The 19,901-nt window shown below is 37.6% G+C and overlaps 1 protein-coding gene across 1 annotated transcript in view; it reads left to right on the forward strand.

Moving 5' to 3' along the window:
* The window catches only part of LOC124364910 (homeobox protein aristaless-like), a 175,917-nt gene extending 158,710 nt beyond the window's left edge, over nt 1-17,207 (forward strand). The window contains exon 4 of the mRNA XM_046820718.1: nt 14,196-17,207. Within this exon, the coding sequence (XP_046676674.1) occupies nt 14,196-14,720 (525 nt within the window). The 3' untranslated portion in view covers nt 14,721-17,207. The remainder of the gene's footprint in view (nt 1-14,195) is intronic.
* Nucleotides 17,208-19,901: the final 2,694 nt, after the last annotated feature.

Consider the following 19,901-nt stretch of genomic DNA (forward strand, 5'->3'; position numbering starts at 1 on the left):
TGAGGCTTGGCTAATGGCACACTTAATTAGACTATTGTGACACCACCACTTCCACACACGTCACAGGATGCGGCAAATTGTCCAGATAGACTGAACATCGTCGTCCTGCTGCTGCTGTCCCTTGACTCACTAATAATTACGGTTACTTTATTATCTAACCTTTGATTCGTTCTAAACTTAACAAATTGCGAGTATAAATTGTACTCCTTCGTCCGGATCGTCCTGTTAGTGATGCTGCAGCTCCTCCTTCGGCTCACTAATAATTACGGTTATTTTATTATCTAATCTTTGCTTCGTTCTAAACTTAACAAATTGCGAGTATAAATTGTACTCCATCGTCCTGTTAGTGATGCTGCTCCTCCTCCTTCGGCTACACTAATAATTACGGTTATTTTATTATCTAATCTTTGCTTCGTTCTAAACTTAAAAAATTGCGAGTATAAATTGTACTCCTTCGTCCGGATCGTCCTGTTAGTGATGCTGCAGCTCCTCCTTCGGCTCAATAATAATTAAGGTAACTTTATTATCTAACCTTTGCTTCGTCATAAACGTAAAAATTTTTTAGTATAAATTGTACTCCATCGTCCGGATCGTCCTGTTAGTGATGCTGCAGCTCCTCCTTCGGCTACACTAATAATTACGGTAGCTTTATTATCTAATCTTTCCTTCGTTCTAAACTTAACAAATTGCGAGTATAAATTGTACTCCTTCGTCCGGATCGTCCTGTTAGTGATGCTGCAGCTCCTCCTTCGGCTCACTAATAATTACGGTAACTTTATTATCTAACCTTTGCTTCGTCATAAACGTAAACAATTTTTATTATAAATTGTACTCCTTCGTCCGGATCGTCCTGTTAGTGATGCTGCTCCTCCTCCTTCGGCTACACTAATTATTACGGTAACTTTATTATCTAACTTTTGCTTCGTCATAAACGTAATCAATTTTTAGTATAAATTGTACTCCATCGTCCGGATCGTCCTGTTAGTGATGCTGCTGCTCCTCCTTCGGTTACACTAATAATTACGGTTACTTTATTATCTTCTAATCTTTGCTTCGTTCTAAACTTAAAAAATTGCGAGTATAAATTGTACTCCTTCGTCCGGATTGTCCTGTTAGCGATGCTGCAGCTCCTCCTTCGGTTACACTAATAATTACGGTTACTTTATTATCTTCTAATCTTTGCTTTGTTCTAAACTTAAAAAATTGCGAGTATAAATTGTTCTCCTTCGTCCGGATCGTCCTGTTAGTGATGCTGCAGCTCCTCCTTCGGTTACACTAATAATTACGGTTACTTTATTATCTTCTAATCTTTGCTTTGTTCTAAACTTAAAAAATTGCGAGTATAAATTGTTCTCCTTCGTCCGGATCGTCCTGTTAGTGATGCTGCAGCTCCTCCTTCGGCTCACTAATAATTACAGTTACTTTATTGTCTATTCTTTGTTTTGATCTAAACCAAAGCGGTATATTGATTGTAAAGTTATGGTAAATTGGGTAAACTATACATTTATTTGTAATTTGTTTTAGGGATTCCTACATTTCGGTTATATTTTGTAGTACCTTTTATTACCGACGTAGTTGGCTGAGCAACGTGAAGCCTCCAATTCTCGCTTTGCTAAAAATCGTAACTGGTTGTCGATCGCCCTCTGACCGCATAATTTCTTTAGAACGAACCCACTCAAAACAATCAAATTAGATATCGCATACATCCTCGGTGTTGTTTGAATTTACATGAGCGTCCTACAAGGAGTATGTGAGAAAACGTAAATGTAATTGAGTCAAATTGACATTAACCCAAGTGTTAATGAAACAAACATATTGCAATCGGAACAGCAATATTCCTAGAAATTAAGTTAACAGTTCCAACAAGACTAAACTAATTTAATTTGTGTACACACTATATTGTACTACACTACTCAATTCTTATCATGAGATAAGCATATTAGCTATTCTCCGTCAGCAAAACGTCTACGCACTTACACCTCTATTGGAAAACTACTTCAACTGAGATCGCTTAGTGTTTTCTAAATACTAGCAAATTATATATTTTTTAGAACTCTAAGAACATAAACGCAAGCTCAACTCAACTTAAAACATGTTTACTGAGACAGTTTATAAAAACTTTATAATAGTGTCAAGAAATATAATTCGTAATAAGCATAACAAAACACTTCATAGAAGGTAAAACAAATGTTCTTCTTAGGGAAGTATAACATAAGTTATGTTATATATGTAATTTTATTTGTATTATTGGGGTGAAAATATTGATATGTGACAAATGGAATTGGAATTAAATGGAAAAATTGGTAGTTTGTGTAACAAATCTAAAAAATATTGGTAAACTTGGACCACTCGTAACTCAAATCTCTTGATAAATTTGTGTTGATTGAAATACAATTTGCATGTTATTTTTACTCTGGATGTTATTGGCCTATTTAAAAACGTTTTTGTGAAAATGGACGATTAGTAACCTTATAAGAAAACCGCGCTTGGCATTGCGACCATAAAACAGAGTACTCTGCGTGCATATAATTCCTGATGCCATTAGTGCCTTGGACACCGCAGAACACGTACACACACGTACACAGATAGTGGCGGAGCGGCAAGCCATCTGTCGACTCGACACATGTAAGAACATCCTTGCCTCCGAGAACTTATTACGTTGGACGGTTCCAAGGACTTTACTCAATTTGTGAATGCATTTTCTAGTGCAAAAACGGAATGATTATGGCACGGAGTGTGGTTGCGTGAGTAGCGGGAATGTTGATGAACGGTTCTAATTAGATTTGACGAGTCCGGGCTCAGGAGTCCATGTGTCTGTCCGGTGATATCGAGAAGGCGACATTCCGGCAAACCCGGCCATGCTATTGGTACCTGTACGGTACCTCGGTACAGAACCAGTTCTTCTTGTAGCCTTTCTCAGGAAGGGCTGCAGGTTACATTCTACGCCATCTGTAACGTACTGTTTCTTAACACCGACTGATGCTAAACATTGTAGTTTTGACGTTCTGTTTACTACATATTTTGTTTTTATTCACTTATTTTTAATTCTAATGTCAATCCATTAAAGCTGGGATTGGTGGATTCAAAACCAGCTCGGGTAAGTTAGTAGTTAGTTCATAACAACAGGGTCTAAACGTGTATCAAGTTTTTAACGAAACACGCTGGAGCAACAAAAGTTGGCCGAGTTAGGAATTAGTATTTCTGCATGACCTTGAAAGCCCTAAAAAATTAAGGAGGTTAAAATCAATTCACAAAAACAGATGATTAGCTTGCGCAACTAATTCAGAAAAATGTATAGTCTGAGTAAACCTCATTTTTCAATAGGAGTTAGTGTTATATCTGAATAAATTAGACTTCAGTGCCAATAGTGTTTATGAAATCGTGAGTAACTGTGCAGAATATTCTAAAACTATTAACATACCAATTATTTTTGGTTCTTACCACACCAACTAGTAAGCAGACAGGACAGAAACCCATCTAATGTAAGTTGTTATGGTTATACAATTGTACAGTACGGGTTTCAAACAGTAAGCCTTCTGAAACCAATTAATTAATCTCTTGATAAAATTAGCATTTTGTGTTGTGTCCAAGAAAAGGTCAGCTTGAAGTTGGACACCCTTTGCTCTGGCATATAGAATCATTATACCAACCGTATGTGCTGGCAGGAAACCGACAAATTGCTCTATCGACGAAGAACAGAAGTCAATGAGCTACGAAGATATGAAGAAGAGGTATCAGGGTTCAGCCTCCAGCCCGAACAGTTCGTAGAAGCTGCGTGCGTCGGATTTCCATGTCATTTGTAGTAGTTCAGAAAGTATTTGAGTGAAGGTCAGAGAGGTCACAGGAACAGGTTTATTTTTTTAACGGACACATATTATTGAAACAAAATACTTAAGAGTTACGTGTTAATTATTTGAAAGGTTCCTAATAATGTGCTTGGATTTTAAGGATGATAAATTAGCATAATTTTTGAAGATAAGCGATTATTTACTGGTGTTATTTGTTATTTTTCTTTCAAACGGCTAATTTATGTTTAAATGTTTTATTCCAGTTCTTACTCTGTTGAAAATTAAAAAGCCCAACTGTCGCGTAGTTTTATAACATTATAAGTTATCCAGACGACTGACAGTACAAACAAGTTATTGATCTCCTTTCAGAGAATATGTTTTAGCCGAGTCAGGTTTGTGGCTCTAGAGAGATACGTCACCATGCAGGGGTTGTCTAAGAGTAGGTCTAAAGACTAGAGACTTGAACGGTCGGTTTGACAGAAGACAGCGCGGCCTGGCCGCCAAACACCACACACTATAAATAATTCGTCACGCATATCAGAAAAGATAACGTGATCGGAACTAATTTATACGCTATTAGTTGTTACCCACGCAATTCCTCGCAGTATAAATGGGACGTCGTAGACAACTCCTTTTTACATGGCAGTCCAAGGACTGAAGTAATTTGATGAGCATTGGAAGATATTTCCATCTTCGTAGCCACTTCAACAATTGAATGTCTGGGTTTAAAAGCCGTATGATGTTTTAAATGATTTTTTTTGTAAAAGAAATGATCGAAAGAGTTTTTTTAATTGAAAAATTAATACTACTAAATATTTTTTTTCTTACTCGCTTCAATAGTTACTAACTTCTTAAAAGTTCATTCTGAAGGTCGTCAGAATCGGTCTGTATTTTATCGTCTTGGAAATACGCTAAAATTATGGATGAAGAATCAAAGAACAAAATAAAAATAAAAATAAATCAGATTCAGTAATATTTAGACTATAGATTTCCTTCCAACATACATACTATAAGCCAACTTCATGCTTTGTGATTCCATTCTGGTGTACGAGCAACTGGTATAGAGTTTCATAGAGTCATGTCTTAGACATTGTTGAGATTAGGAGAGATCCGGCCCAGGCGAAGGGAAGGGGCCGAGGCTGGCCTGCAGAGTGGCGGGGCGCCGGCGGACGACCGGGTATCGCCCGGCCTTTCGTCGCCCAGATTACTAATGCACGGCGGCCCATTACCAGAGAAACACATATCAAATCAATTAAAGCCGCCGGAGTAGCCCTAATGCGCTTGTCACGTGTGGTAGGTAGAGCCGTGTCCTGTGTCAGTGCTGGCCAGGACATCAGTCCCAGGATATTGGGCGATCCTTAATTGACACGTTCCGGCTAGACGACAGCGAACACTTCAATTGAAGAGAACTTTCTAGATGTTAATTGATTATTTATCGTGTACAAAACAAGTCGACGAGATGTGGTATCCATATTGATTGGTTGAAAGGTAGAATGACCATGTCCATGTTTAGTACTCACCTGAAATGTGTTTTTGCTTCGTATGAGCACGATCAGGTTGTTTGTATGCACAACACTTGTGAAATACACCATTCTTACAAGTATCTTGGACGTATTTTTTTAGTTTTAAAATGCAAGATTCTACAGACTGGAAACAAATATCGCGTTAATGACACAATCGGTTTTTACCCACATAATTACTTGGTTTTCTTTTGAAAATATCACGGATCACTCAGTTGAGTGTCTATGATCAATATAAAATGACCGCAAGTAAGCTGTACTGTACTGAGTAATTGGTACACGAAGAGCATTGGTCTCTGTGACACTGATACCTGGCCTGTCGCATGCCGGTCTGCTGACGCGAAGACATATGGCTGGAGGACCGTAGACAGGAAGCCTACCCGAGTAATGGTCATCATTATGGACCAGGGCCAGGTGTCCTTGCTGTCATAACGACCAGGTAATCCCCCCGCAATTAGCAGCGGTGCCGCGGACATCCTCTACAACATTGGCCGCCATCAGACCATTGATTGGCTTGCCTTAATGTTGCTTGCGGTATATTGGTCGACTCATTAGCATCAGATCAACCGTGACCAGTTCGTACACGTGTCGCCAGTCCCCATTCAGGATATGTTAAGTCTTAATTCTTCGAGTCTTCATTGTTTAGGTACACGCATTGAGGATAGCCGAATCAAATAGTGTGCTTGAACTTGTACCTAGAACAGATGATCGTAATTTGGTATTGATTTCTAATATCAAAATATGATTATCGTACATTGAAAAAAGTAAAAATATAGGACTACTTTAGTTTCTCTAAACCTAGATATCTTAGTCTAAGCACCGGTATACTGTATAGTAGTAATTCCATTATTTTAGTTTTTGTAAATATATTATCAGTGACGGGGAAGAGATAAGTGTATATGTGAATGGAATCTTTGCACTAGTTGTAAAGCTAATATAATCAACATCTCGAGGAAAGAAACTTTTGTCAGTTTTTACTATTTGGGCCTTTAGTTGCAAGGTTTTGTGTTGATCCGGGGACTTCTACGCAATTCCGTCATCGATCTCTGAGTTTTTGTAGAATTTATAATTCTATTTATATTTATAGTTCTGCGCGAAATGTTCCAATCGGATTGTTTGTAACAATAAATAGACAAACTAGAGAAAAAAAATACTGGATAGCTTTTTTGATTAATAGCCTTCTGTTGAATTTTCAATAAAAACAATAACAATAAAGTGAATGGCATTAATATGACAGTAGATGTTTCTAGTTTAATTCAGTTCGTTAATTTTTAAAATCAATTGGTGTTAGAACTCGCGGCGCAATGCTAAATGAATGTCAATTTCCTTTAGGCTGATAATTTATGGACAAACATAAAAGACAAAATTAGACGAAACCACTATACTTACCTTGTGACAGCTAAAAAGAGAGAAGTTGTAGAGAAAAAAATCCTAAGGACGAAAATAGATTAGCATCGCACTGCAAAGTTTAGATTTATAAAATTGGATTTAAGGCATTAGTGTGACCTGAGTTTGAGAGATTGTACTTTAACAAGCAAATGCATTTAGTCTTTTGCATAACATCAAAAAGTTATAAAGTTACACGGTCCCAGTGTATAAAAGACCTAGGCGTTATATTTGCCAGCGAAATGGGATTTTCTGGACATATAGACCACATCAGTAGCAAAGCAAACAAGATGCTTGGTTTCATAGCAAGATTCTCCAAAGGCATCGACAATCCTTCTGCTCTTCGCTCTCTGTATTGTTCCCTTGTGAGACAGCTTGTGGAATATGCAAGTCCCGTGTGGTCGCCTTACACTGTTGGCAATAGGACGAGACTGGAGGCTCTACAAAGGCGTTTTCTTCGCTTGATTGGTGTCCGGCTGGGTTTTGCCTATCTTGATGTGCCTGTGGAGGAACTGTCCAGCAATCTGAACTTGTCACCTCTTGCCCTGCGACGTGACGTGGCTGATGTTGTTCTTCTCTGGAAGATAGTGAATGGTTACATGAACTGTCCAGATCTCCTAGCTGAAATCGACCTCAGAGTTCCTGCAAACACAAGATCTCGAGATCTGCTGGGTCGAAGATACCACTCAACCATCTTCGACTTCAACAGTCCTTTCGCAAGGTTTATTCGCCTGGGAAATCAGGTTGCGTCTGGGTGTGACCTGTTCTTCGATGGACTTCACCAGGTTCGTCGGCAGGCCTCCTCTCTTCTTCTTTCTGTGAAAGACTAGAAATTGAGACATAGTTAGCTTTAAGCTGTGTTAAGTGCATGTTCATTGTATTATATGTTGTATTTATTTAATTTCTACTGTTATTTATTAAATGTTATATATTATATTTTAATTTATTAGCACTATTTATTTATGTTCGCTCTTATCAATCTTATAATTTCGTTAGCTAGTTGATTGCTTGTTCCTGTTGCACAGAGAGTTTTTATAAATATTTTTTCCTTTACGTAATTATTTATTATTCTACTTTTGTTGATATCTACCTATACTTTAGTTGTTTTTTATTGTTTTTTATGTAAATTACAATTTATTTGAATCATTTTTCTGAGTTGTTTCCATACTTGAGTAATTTATTGTTGTTTGTTAATCTTTATTTTTATTTTTTGTTATGTTTTGGATATTTATAACTTGTTATATCTTTGGATACTTATTATTTATTATCAAATTTTTGTATACCTATTTTGTTACTTTATGTAGATTTGTCATCTGATTGTATTAATTTTTTTTCCGCTGTATTCTACCATCTATGCTTGTCTTTGTAAATTGGCTGCTGCCGTTGGAAATAAATAAAATAAATAAATAACATGTTTAGTTGTGAAAAACGAATCCTACAGTTGTTTCAGATAGTTAGACCACCTATTGTTTTAAAGTTATCAATAATGTACCGGAATATTTGCACCACATTGGCTTACAATCGAATTTGTTACATTAGTTACCAATCAGTGTAGCCTACTTCCTGAAATTAGGCTTCTCAGTAAGGCTGAAGTCACGGCCAAACACAAGGTACGGCTGACGAATTACAGACACACGTAGTCATGTATTTCTAGGAACGATTGAGGAGCCAACTGCCCGTGGTGAGGACCACCTCATGTCACTCACTCGCGGTATCTTCCGTGATAGCGTACTGGAACTGATTGCGTTACTGGGAATCACTCAAATTCAATCTTGGTTTCCGTTTGAACAAATCACTGGATATTACAAAATGTTAATGAAGACACTACTTTTCCAAATTGTTTATTTTTTGGACGAGGCCTTTCGAAACAAGAGGTTTTATTTTCAGGCAACTCCACAAATATTGAAGATGAAACTTTTGGGTTTCGAAAGGCCTCGTCCAAAAAATAAACAATTTGGAAAAGTAGTGTTTTCCTTAACATTTAGTAATATTTAAAGAATTTTCCAATTGCTCCAAGAGTCTTCAAATCACAGGATGCTTAAGTATGTTCAGTGAGAGGCTTCAGAGCTAAGTCAACTTTCGCTTCTGTTGGCAAAACACGTGCTTCTAAAATCCTCGGTATCAATAATAGACCAACTCACGGGTATCAACGTTTTATAACCGGAGTTCTTCTGTAGCTAAAATTCTGGTATTGCTAGTAGTAGCCAATTATTTTTTGAAGACATGATGCGTTTTTTCTGTGATTCTATAAACGTAATTTTTCAACAACATGGCAAGTGCTCCAAGGACCACATCAGGTGCACTAATCACCGAGTGGCGACAGATCAAGGATTACCAGCACACCGCGGCTGTTGGCACCTCTTATTAATCACATTAGGGCGGCGCGGCAACTCAAAACCTTAACTGGCCCATTTGTTAGTCCTCGCCTCGTTTACTCCGGGCATGCCTTCACGGATGACTCATAATTCTGATCCACACGAATTGGAATCGTGCAGTATCATTGTAAACAATAAAGAATTCGGGCCGCTAATGAAAACTCATTAGCGTAGTTGAATCGTGTGAACCGATCTTGTTAGTACATCGATTAAATCGGCGAGGCGGCTTGTAACAAATCAGCGAGTTAATGGAAGTAGCGAGCCGGGGGCCACCCCTGCGCGCTCCCAGCGGGGTGTCTACCGACACGGCACTCGACTGTGTTTGTAATCTCACCGGTGCCTTTTGATCTCGGCCTCAACAAATAGGACGGTTCGTTTGAATCATCGGGTTGAAGATGTCTATTGACAGACCATAGGTAGTTTAAATTCAGTTTTTGGTGGAGTATTTCACAAGAAAAGGGGGATCGAAGAAAAATATTGATTTTGACCGTTTAACAGAATTCGATAGAATATATAATTACTAAGTATAACTCCGACGAACTACCCGACCTGCAAGTTCAACCAACCGTGACCGTCTTGTCGTTGGAGAGGTAAAGCGTCTTTTTCATCTCGGGAAAAGGCATTAGGACAGAAGTAATAAAAATGTTGCAGTAATAGCTCGGGTTAATTATGAGATGAAGTCGAATCCGAGGGTCGCGGACGGTGGAAGGTCAGATGTGTACTGCGGTAATTGAATTAAGCAAAACAACAAAGGCCTCAATTACGGAGTAATTGTGCTGTCGGAATTGCTTCGTGAGCGGTCTGTCTACCGTAATTAGTTGGTCCCAGTTATACGATAATCGAATTTATAAAAGCCGCGGAGTGCGTGTGAGCGTGCGTGCGTGCGTGTTGGGTAATTTGTGACCGTTCCGTCATGAGAGGTCGGGCTGGCGCGGCGGAGTCTCCCCTTACTTCTGAGAAGAGGACGTTTGACAGTTGAAATTTGATATGAAATTGGTAAGTGCAGGTCTCCGTTGACGTTTTCATTGTTTTGTCACGATCTGCTGAGAACTCTCACATGATGTGGTGATACAGGCGATTGGTCAAATCCAACCAAACTCACATCTTGTTCTCCCCTCAAAATACGCCGACGGATAATCGTATTATATTTAAATGTAAATGTTTATGAAGGAAAAATGTATATGATAACAGCACTTTTAATTTGTGTTCATAGAGGAGCTGCCACAACACCAAAAATTAATATTTTAACACAAACGCTTCCAAGATAAATTTATGAACAATATTTTGCCAAAAAGTGCGTCATAATTTTCAAGATATCTGCTATCGTTTTGAGGGAAACAGGATTTTTACGGAATTTGACACCGTTCTATGATACAAACACTCAGTAACACGTTAAGTTTCTAGATCTGTAATCTGATCTCTTCCTCAGATACGCTCTGGTATCATTTGTTTATTTTAACCTAGTTTGTAGTTATGTGTTAGATTCATCTGAAATTTAAAGGAACTGAAGTATTGTTTTAAGTATTTCAAAAATGGGTACATTGAAGCTGAAGAAAGTGTTATTGGTTATTCAGAACAAAATTAAAATGTATTTACTTTATCGTTTAAATATTAGAGAAGTATAAAAATAAACAAAAACTAAAAGTAAAAGAGTTTGATATCTGAGATCTTAATATTATATATTAAAAATGAGGCAGTTCCCATAATTATATGACCAACTTTAAGGCGTCCAGGACGTGTATCTTGTCACGTGTAATCTTGTAATTGTTAACATCATAAGATTTTATTTGATATTCTTAATAAACTCTGTTAGCAGTTAGTACAATATCCTTCCTGGTCCTATAATACATGTAATAACACAGGAGTGAAGTAGTTAACCTTTAAAACCAATAAACAACTCCGAAAGTAAATAAATCAAATTACACTAGTAATGCATTGTTACAGACAAACGTAATGATTTCTCCACGTCATAAAAACGATTCGACCACACCTCATGTTCTATGAGTTACATACAGCCTTATAATTTTCCATTAAATGAACGGTCATTAATACAAGTCGTCCAGGACCTTCGGAGCCCCAGAGGAGCCGACCCTGTGCGCACGGGCTTGCGCGTGGCCTTGCTCAGTGTCCACCCAACACCTACGTCACGGCGTTATGTGAATTTAATTGCTTCAGCCTAATTGACTTTATCGATTTTAACTGGCTAGACGTCGTTCAATGAATCGTACAATTCTCTTAAATTGATTTACGCACACGCCAGACGGTCGAACGGCAAATTGATTTTACAAAGCAAGCCATTAGTCATTGAATCGTGAACTATAAATCATTTAAATCTGTTTTAGTAGTTGGAGGTAATAAACGTGAAATTAAATTGCTGGAATAACTTCTCAACATGTAAAGCAATAATAATCTTACTATCAGTAAAAAGATTGTCGGGAGTTTCTGTGTATTTTTTTTGTTTCTGAAGAAGTCATGTCAATATATACTTTTAAAATTAATGTCAAAGATAGAAATTGTCTTTACTAGTCATTGGCATATATTTAAATCAATATATTTAAACATTGATCAATTTCTGTCGATTTGTAACATTTGAACGTGGTGTAAGATCCGGGTACTCAGGACAAGACGTGACTGTCGCAGCCGAGTGGGCGCTGCACTGCGCTCGCTTACACAGAAACACTTTATTGCGCAATCAAACCACACATAAATCCTACCTGTTTATGTTTTGTATCGCGAGTAATCAAGAGAATCGCCATCCATCAAGAGTTACGGTTGGGGTGGGCGTCTAGCGATTAAACCCCCTAGGACACAATTGCAGTGACCTGACGTCACAATTCCGTCTGGGCAGACCAAGCAATAAAATCGTCCAAAAATGTAACGAGCTATTGATTGATATTCTTACGAATATATTTTTGTACATCACACTTAAATCTACAACAACGAATAATATTTTTTTTTATATTCAGTTAAATGTCTATCTTTCATAAAGCAATCTTCAATTCAATTTGTAATATTAATTACTTTGATCAACCCCCCCCCCCCATAGATTATTGAATAATTAAGTTGTTGTACCACTGATTGAAGCACTTGAGTTTACAAACAACGGTTTTAATGAGTTTAAATGGACTTCTAGATTAACTTACAGACGAAGTGAGTCACAGTCAGAGAGTTTGAGTCTTCCGAAGTTCAAATATACATTTTAGCTGTTAGCTGACCCGTGTCAGACGGACACGTAGACTCCTCTCCTACGATAAGGGCGTTGTGTTCGATTCTCAGAGACAACAGCTACAGTCAGTTAGCTGACCCGTGTCAGACGGATAGTGACAAGTAGACTCCTCTCCTCCGATAAGGGCGTTGTGTTGATTCTCAGAGACAACAGCTACAGTCAGTTAGCTGACCCGTGTCAGACGGATAGTGACAAGTAGACTCCTCTCCTCCGATAAGGGCGTTGTGTTGATTCTCAGAGACAACAGCTACAGTCTGTTAGCTGACCTGCGTCAGACGGATAGTTACAAGTAGACTCCTCTCCTCCGATAAGGGCGTTGTGTTGACGCTCAGAGACAACAGCTACAGTCTGTTAGCTGACCCGTGTCAGATGGATAGTGACACGTAGACTCCTCTCCTCCGATAAGGGCGTTGTGTTGGTTTTCAGAGACGACAGCTACAGTCTGTTAGCTGACCTGCGTCAGACGGATAGTTAGAAGTAGACTCCTCTCCTCGGTAAGGGCGTTGTGTTGACGCTCAGAGACGTCAGCTACGGTCTGTCAGCTGACCCGTGGCGGCCGGATAATGACAAGTCAACACCTCTCCCTCAGTCGGGGCGCTAACAATGCAAACAAATTAACCGGATCATAACCTTTTACGAGGCGAACCTGCCAAATGACAGAGGCCTACAGGAAGTCAGCCATTTTGTTCAAGGAACACCCGCAGAGAACTGCACTTTCAGTAATTGGCTTTAATAAGGGAAATTGTGGTCCTAGGCTATCATTGGCGGCACGGCACGGAGCCGATAGACCGACAGAGGGGACACGGGCGCGGGCGGTGCGGTGTAGTGGGCAGACCTTGTCATTGACAACCCCAGGTGGGTCCACCGGTATTTGCCAGATGGATTTCCGAGTTATGCTTCTTTTATTTTTTTAATTGCACTTTCTGGAAGGCTTTTAGCAATTTGGTCGAAGCTTCCTTGTTAACGGTTCTACCTCCAAATCGAGTCTAGAGTCTAATAGTGTTAACATGGAATAAAGCGAAAAGTCACATGGAGATTTCAAAACCCAGAAAGAGAGAGAGTTCAAGAACACCAAGAACACCAAGTGTCTATTATAGTTTAATCCAAAAGAAATTGTCTATAGTATACAATGTTTTGTACTATAATTATTGAACTTGTTTGTACGATCTTGATGTATTAGATATTTTTGCGGAAGACATATGAAACATAATACCAATGGCTCTGGGATTCCAAAGGAAAATTTGTGGTTTGACTGAGGGAATTCGTTTTAATTTTATACGCATCGCGAAAATACAAATTGTATTGAAATTTCGTTTAAAATGTGTTAACTGTTCAATTTTTTACATTTTTACTCTCCTTGTGCTTAAGATGGTGGATTACCTTATAAACCTTGGTTGAACTTTTCACTTCCATTTAATTTACCACACCCAACCAGGCAAATGGACAAAGTGATAAATGGACTCTAGAGAGGGAGTGAAATTTATTGGAACAAGATTGAAAACAATTACAGGACGTTCACTTTCTCGTACGTGTGGACAAATTTATGAGCGGTCTCTGCACGGTGGTGGCATGGTATCGTATAGCTACAGAGATACGGCAGGTGTGGGTGAGAGGCTGGGCGTTAGTGACGGATGGTTTGGCTGACGGTGACCCGGTCTCACAACTGGTTCAACCGTCGGTCGCACACGACAAGGCTATTCAGCAGCGCTGCATGTGACCACACCCGCGCTGCAGTCAATGACCACGCATCGAGTTTTGGTCTAAATTTTGGAATATGATGCAATTGTGTATGGTACTTTGATTGGTGTGAATAGTTATAGTACAAATTGTGGATGGTTATCTGTGAATATGGATTTGAATTGGTTCCCGAAAGAGTTAACTTAAGTTTTCCGTGTTTCAGGTCTGGTTCCAGAATCGGCGCGCCAAGTGGAGGAAACAAGAGAAGGTCGGTCCTCAAGGTCACCCGTACAACCCCTACATGGGTTCGGGGCCGGCGCCCGCTATCGCGCCATCTCTCCCCAACCCGTTCACCCACCTCGGCTTCGGTCTCCGCAAACCCTTCGAGGCGTTCAGATACCCCACACTGCCTCCTGGACCCGTCTTCTTGGGGCACCCTCCGCAGTTCCCGCGGCCCCCACCCTTCCTGGGGCATCTCGCAGCGTACACCCCGGCCACATCGTTTCAGAGTCTTCTGGCTAACATCTCAGCCGCCCAGAGACCCAAGCTGACCGCCCCCGCCACCGTCAGCCCACCGGAGCCGGAGGAGACCTTGCCCCCCAGCCCCGCTGGGGTCACTACCTCCGCACCGGCCTCCCCACCCGACATCGACCGGCGCAGCTCCAGCATCGCGGCACTACGGCTCAAGGCTCGCGAGCACGAACTCCGGCTAGAGATGCTGCGGAAGAACGGAGATCTCGTCAGTTAATACGAGTGCAAGTGATAGACTGAGACAGGCTCTCCTCAACTATAACTACCAAAAAGTAATATTCTCGGTGACACATTTGGTGGAACATTCAAGCAATCATTATCAGTGTACAGTTATTTATTAAATGATTAAGAACTTGTATTAGTTGTGATTGGTGTTCGAGGGAATGTAAGGACTACTTGCCATAGAAATCTAAATTAAACAGCTGGATCGCTAATTTCGGTTGAAAAGTAAAAAAGTGATACTCGCCACCCAGGCCCATTGCCTCCAGCGCATTTTCCTCACTCTTTATCTTACACATTACAGCTAATATGCTATTATACATGAAAAGCTAAATTCAATGGTGTATATAGTTTTAATTACAGCATGAACTGTACAACTATTAATGTTTGAGTTGTTAAAATATCTAATACCTCCAGTAATAATTCAACAACATTAATATCACGGCATTAATTTAGTTGATATTATAATAAATTTACAAATACTTTTTAAATAATTTAACCTTATCTGAAAAGGTAATTTTAGCCCATGTATGTATGAATTCTTGCAAAGAAAATAATTAAATAAGGCTAAGGAATTGACCTGGATTCGCTTAAAGTCATCCACACCTTAGCTACGTTGTATGATTCAGTTCGAAATTTCTATCAGCGATCCAGTTGTTGTAAGTAGAGTACTATGGCTGAGACACTCACCCTCAACATAGAACGCTCTTCGTGTACTTTAAATCCAATTGAAAGCCATATGGCACTTATGGCTTAGCCAGTTGTTGTTTAAACGGCATTGTAATGCTAAGAAATTCACACTGAAATGAAATGAATACTAGGTGAATACTCAGAGTTGAATAAAAATCTTCATATGAAGTTAAATATAAACTACTTAGCCTTTTTTCTCGCGGAGTGTGTTCTTGTAATTTCCTTGACTTAATATGAACGCCAGTTTGGAATACATTTCCCTAGTAATTGTAGGACTTTAACACGATCTGTCCTGCGATATTCTCGTTTAATGTAATAAAACCACGGAACCCTATCGTTTCGCTATCAAGGGTTTGATTAAAACACATTCACCAACTCGTCTTCAGCCATTAAAGATTATCAAGTAAATGAAGACATTACAGTAATTATGTTTAGCCATAAAATCCGCAGAATTATACGTTCCAACGCATAATCATACTTGTCCTTGAATTATGAAACTTAATATGTACAACTTTCTCATTATTTTATGATGATGAGAAGTATTTTTACCGGCTCATATAAAACATTTAATTTGAGGCAGATCATAAAAGACTGGCTGAAACTTCATGACCCGTTCAATTATGATGAACAAAATTAGCTGCAAATTCTCGTAAACACTTTTTCACTTAAAAAGATTAGAAGATCATTAAGTAGTCGTCTTCAATGCACATTGTTATAAGATCATATCTTACTCACTCATAAAACAGACCTGTTTTAGTCAGTCAGTAATTTTGTAAAATTTTACATATAGTTATATTTGATTCTACCCATGGATATTAAAAGGGTTTTATGTAGAAACGAACATTTGGAATTTAATTGTTCTACTACCATACCAATTTCTAGGTTAATTATTAACATAGTTATTCTATTTCATTGGTTTCCTTAACGAAAAAAGTCAAAAGTTGTATAGTGAAGTTCCATGGCATGGAAATATTCTGATATCAAATGTTTCTTGAATAGTTTAGTAACCATTTTAATTTTTAGTTTTATATGATCAAATTTATGACCAGAATAGATCAACTAACTGGTTTTAAGTTTTGTAAAACTGCAATGTGAGAGTTTTTATAGTGTCCTCAGTCCATTTTACATTGAACCGAACCGAATTAACTTAATAGTAAGAGGATAATCTGTACTTAGACTCATGAGAAACTTAAATGTATAAACACAATAATACTGTTTAAAGGATATAGGCTACATCTTAAAATAAGGTGCTAATCCTTGAAACGGCAAAATTTAGTTTCAACTATTTAAATACTGTAATTAATGCAAGTATTCTGTACATTAAGAGGCGTTGCCTATTTATATAAGTTGTGCAATAAAATCGTTGTAGTGTACATATTGAGAACTATGATTTTATATATTCTATGAATGTTAAGTTGTGTAACAATCTACTATTGAACTGGAACCGATTCAAAATAAAATCATTTTTTCATTACGTAATTAGTAAATTATGATAATAATACAAAGTGCTTATTTCACTTTCATAATTGATCTGACCATTTTAAAATGTTTATTTTGATGTAGTTCTGTAGGAATGCTTACAATTCTGTTATCATATTGCTCTAAAGGTGATTAAAAGTGTAATTACGTAATCCGCAGGCGATTGTTTACTCTATGTTCCAGTTGTATGTTTACTGTGCGATATTCATAAGGAACGATCCGTCCAACGTTGTGATGTTTGCCACATCCACTTGTATAGTTTTAGTTTTCGTTTTGTATTGATTTTATAAACATTACAAGATTTAACTGTTGAATATATTATTGGTTTTTATTTACACCTGAAAAAGTCCCTTTGAGGTAAGTACCAGATGTAACTAATAAGACAGAGCTATGCTCAGAAAAAATAATTCGTCGAAGCATCAGTGTTAACATGTATTAGGTAAACTGATTAGTCTTAGTACATCTTGTTGTTGGCTGAGCGTCAGCGTTTACTCTTGGAGCTAGAAACACTTCGTTATATCTGTCTATCCCAGCCATTTCTACGAAACTAACTGACCTATTGAATTAAAATTTTGTATGAAGCTTTATTTATATACAGGCAATATTGAGGTCAATGATGGTTGATATCATTCCATTGGATTTAGCTGAGCGTTATTGAGCATTTTTACATAGGTCTTATGGGTAACTCTTTGGCAAAGGGAAAATCGCAGAATAAATAACTTTGTAAATAAACTGAGTATAAACATAGGATGGCTGACAGTTATTATTCAGAGAAATATCGAATACGCCTTTATATCGCATACATCTATAGATTGAAATTAGGATAAAACTACCGAGGTAAAATCGAGTTCGATGGTGGTACATTTCATGGGATTGGTGCTATCACTGAAGAGGTGGGGTATATCGGAAAGCAACTGGGGTGATCCATATACCACCAAGGTATCGTCCATAGCCAAGATATGATTGAGATAACGCCAATAGCCAAGATATTGTTGAGGTAATGTCGAAGCCTCGATACTTTGCGAAACCCGTAAAGCGACACAATTGCCTAGCGCACTCCTCCTTTGTTAGTATCTGTGGGTAGAACCCGAAATATTAAAATTTGAAACGGTATAAAAATATGGTATAGTTATATTTTGCATAAGGTCACATTTGGTTCACACTTCTCAAATCCAGATATAACGAAGGATAAGTTTGCTGCTTTGTTATGTTATGTATAGTTTTAATCAGTCGATACTTATCGTATCATCTGCACACATAGTACTATGAATTTGATAAGCAAAATGGTCAGTTTTAATTTAAAATCCACGACAAATACAATTAACATACAACAACTAAAGTATTAGAAATGTGTACTTATTTCGTTACAGTTGTGGTAACCGAATGGTTCACTTCTTCAAAACCTTAAAATATTTTAGAATTAACACATTAAAAGAAATATTGCAATTTTTAAATTTTGTATAATTACAACTTATGTCATGGATTAGCGATTAAAATGTGTTCACTTTAAGGGTACTTTTAGGTTTATTAACAAATTAGATTGTATAAAAAACAAACTTATTGGAGACATTTTTATAAATCAATATTTTCAACATAACTTTCAGACTGATGATGATTTCTGGTCTAGATAAATAATATATTTAAAAACTGTATTTAAAAAGTCTTTGATCTTAGGCAACACAACTGGAGATCCACACAGGTCACTCACTACATTTGGCTTTATCAGAGAATAAAAGCAGTTTCAGATTAAGTAAGGAAATTCATAAGTATGATGTCAAATTCGTTCATGTAACACTTTTCTATGTTTTCAAATATATGTATTCACTAGCACATCCATCGCTTCGTACCTAATTTCCTGTCGAATAACTGGGACGTCTTAGTCATATCCTTTTTAAATGGCATAGCAAACAATCGAGATGTAAGTACCGCTAAATATTCCAATCTCCTGATCAGTTCCGGAATAGTTCAATTGTAACCTTGGAGAAAAGTGTTTCCGGATTCTTCAGCTAGAGAGTGTAAACATTTTCATAAATAACAACAACAAAATTGTAAAATATTCCATTTATTTGAGAATTTGGAAACAAAATCTCTTAATTTCACCTACAAAGATTTTGAAGCGTACGTGTGAACAAATAAACACGCACGCAAAGACGTAAACTTTTCAAATCAACCCAATTTACTTTATTAATATTCACGAAAAGTTTAATCCCCTTAAGTGAAAAGCTTAGTATTTACCCTTGGTGTTTTTTTTCTAAGGTAATAATACCTGTAAACCTGGTGTAGTAGAGTTTGTGCCATTGCTTTATAATCTCTGTACGCTATTACTTCAACCCATTTCCCTGCCTAAGTGTAGGAATTATTACAAGCGTACGTGTGAACAAATTAATACACACGCAAAGACGTAAACTTAGGACACGACCATCAAAAACGGACGCTATTTCCCCTCGACGATTTTCTGTCAAAGTTGCATTTAGTGTCTGGTTTATTACTTTGAGATTCAATTTATTATGGTCAGGGGCTCACTGCACCCGCTTATATTATTAAATTTTAGTCACAGAGCGCATGGTCGTTGAACCATGTTAGTGTCCGGTCCATTTAGTTTTTGTTCCTTCAATAAATATGCCGTTCCAGAATGTCAAAGGAGACCAATATGAAGTACTCTACATCTACACATTCACAATTTTTTTCAGTAAATAAAATTTCAGAATAAATTAACTGTTTGAATTTGTCATTAATGCCATCTACAAAAAATTAAACAATACTTTTCTTTCCATTACAATTTTCATCACCCTACGACAGTTGATAAATTCGTGTAAAATTAATATAATAAAGTGTGGTATGTTGGGATCTGTGGTTCAATCAGCTGTCATAAATATTGTGTATCTTTACAGTAAAAGATTTTCTTTAAAGTTATTTAATGAATATTTATGAGTGGTGCATCGAAATAAGCATATATTTTATTATTAAGTACTGTACATCAAAATTTCGTCTAAATCTAAGTGTTATGTCA

Source organism: Homalodisca vitripennis, chromosome 6, assembly GCF_021130785.1.
Source record: "Homalodisca vitripennis isolate AUS2020 chromosome 6, UT_GWSS_2.1, whole genome shotgun sequence".
Lineage (NCBI taxonomy): Eukaryota > Metazoa > Arthropoda > Insecta > Hemiptera > Cicadellidae > Homalodisca > Homalodisca vitripennis.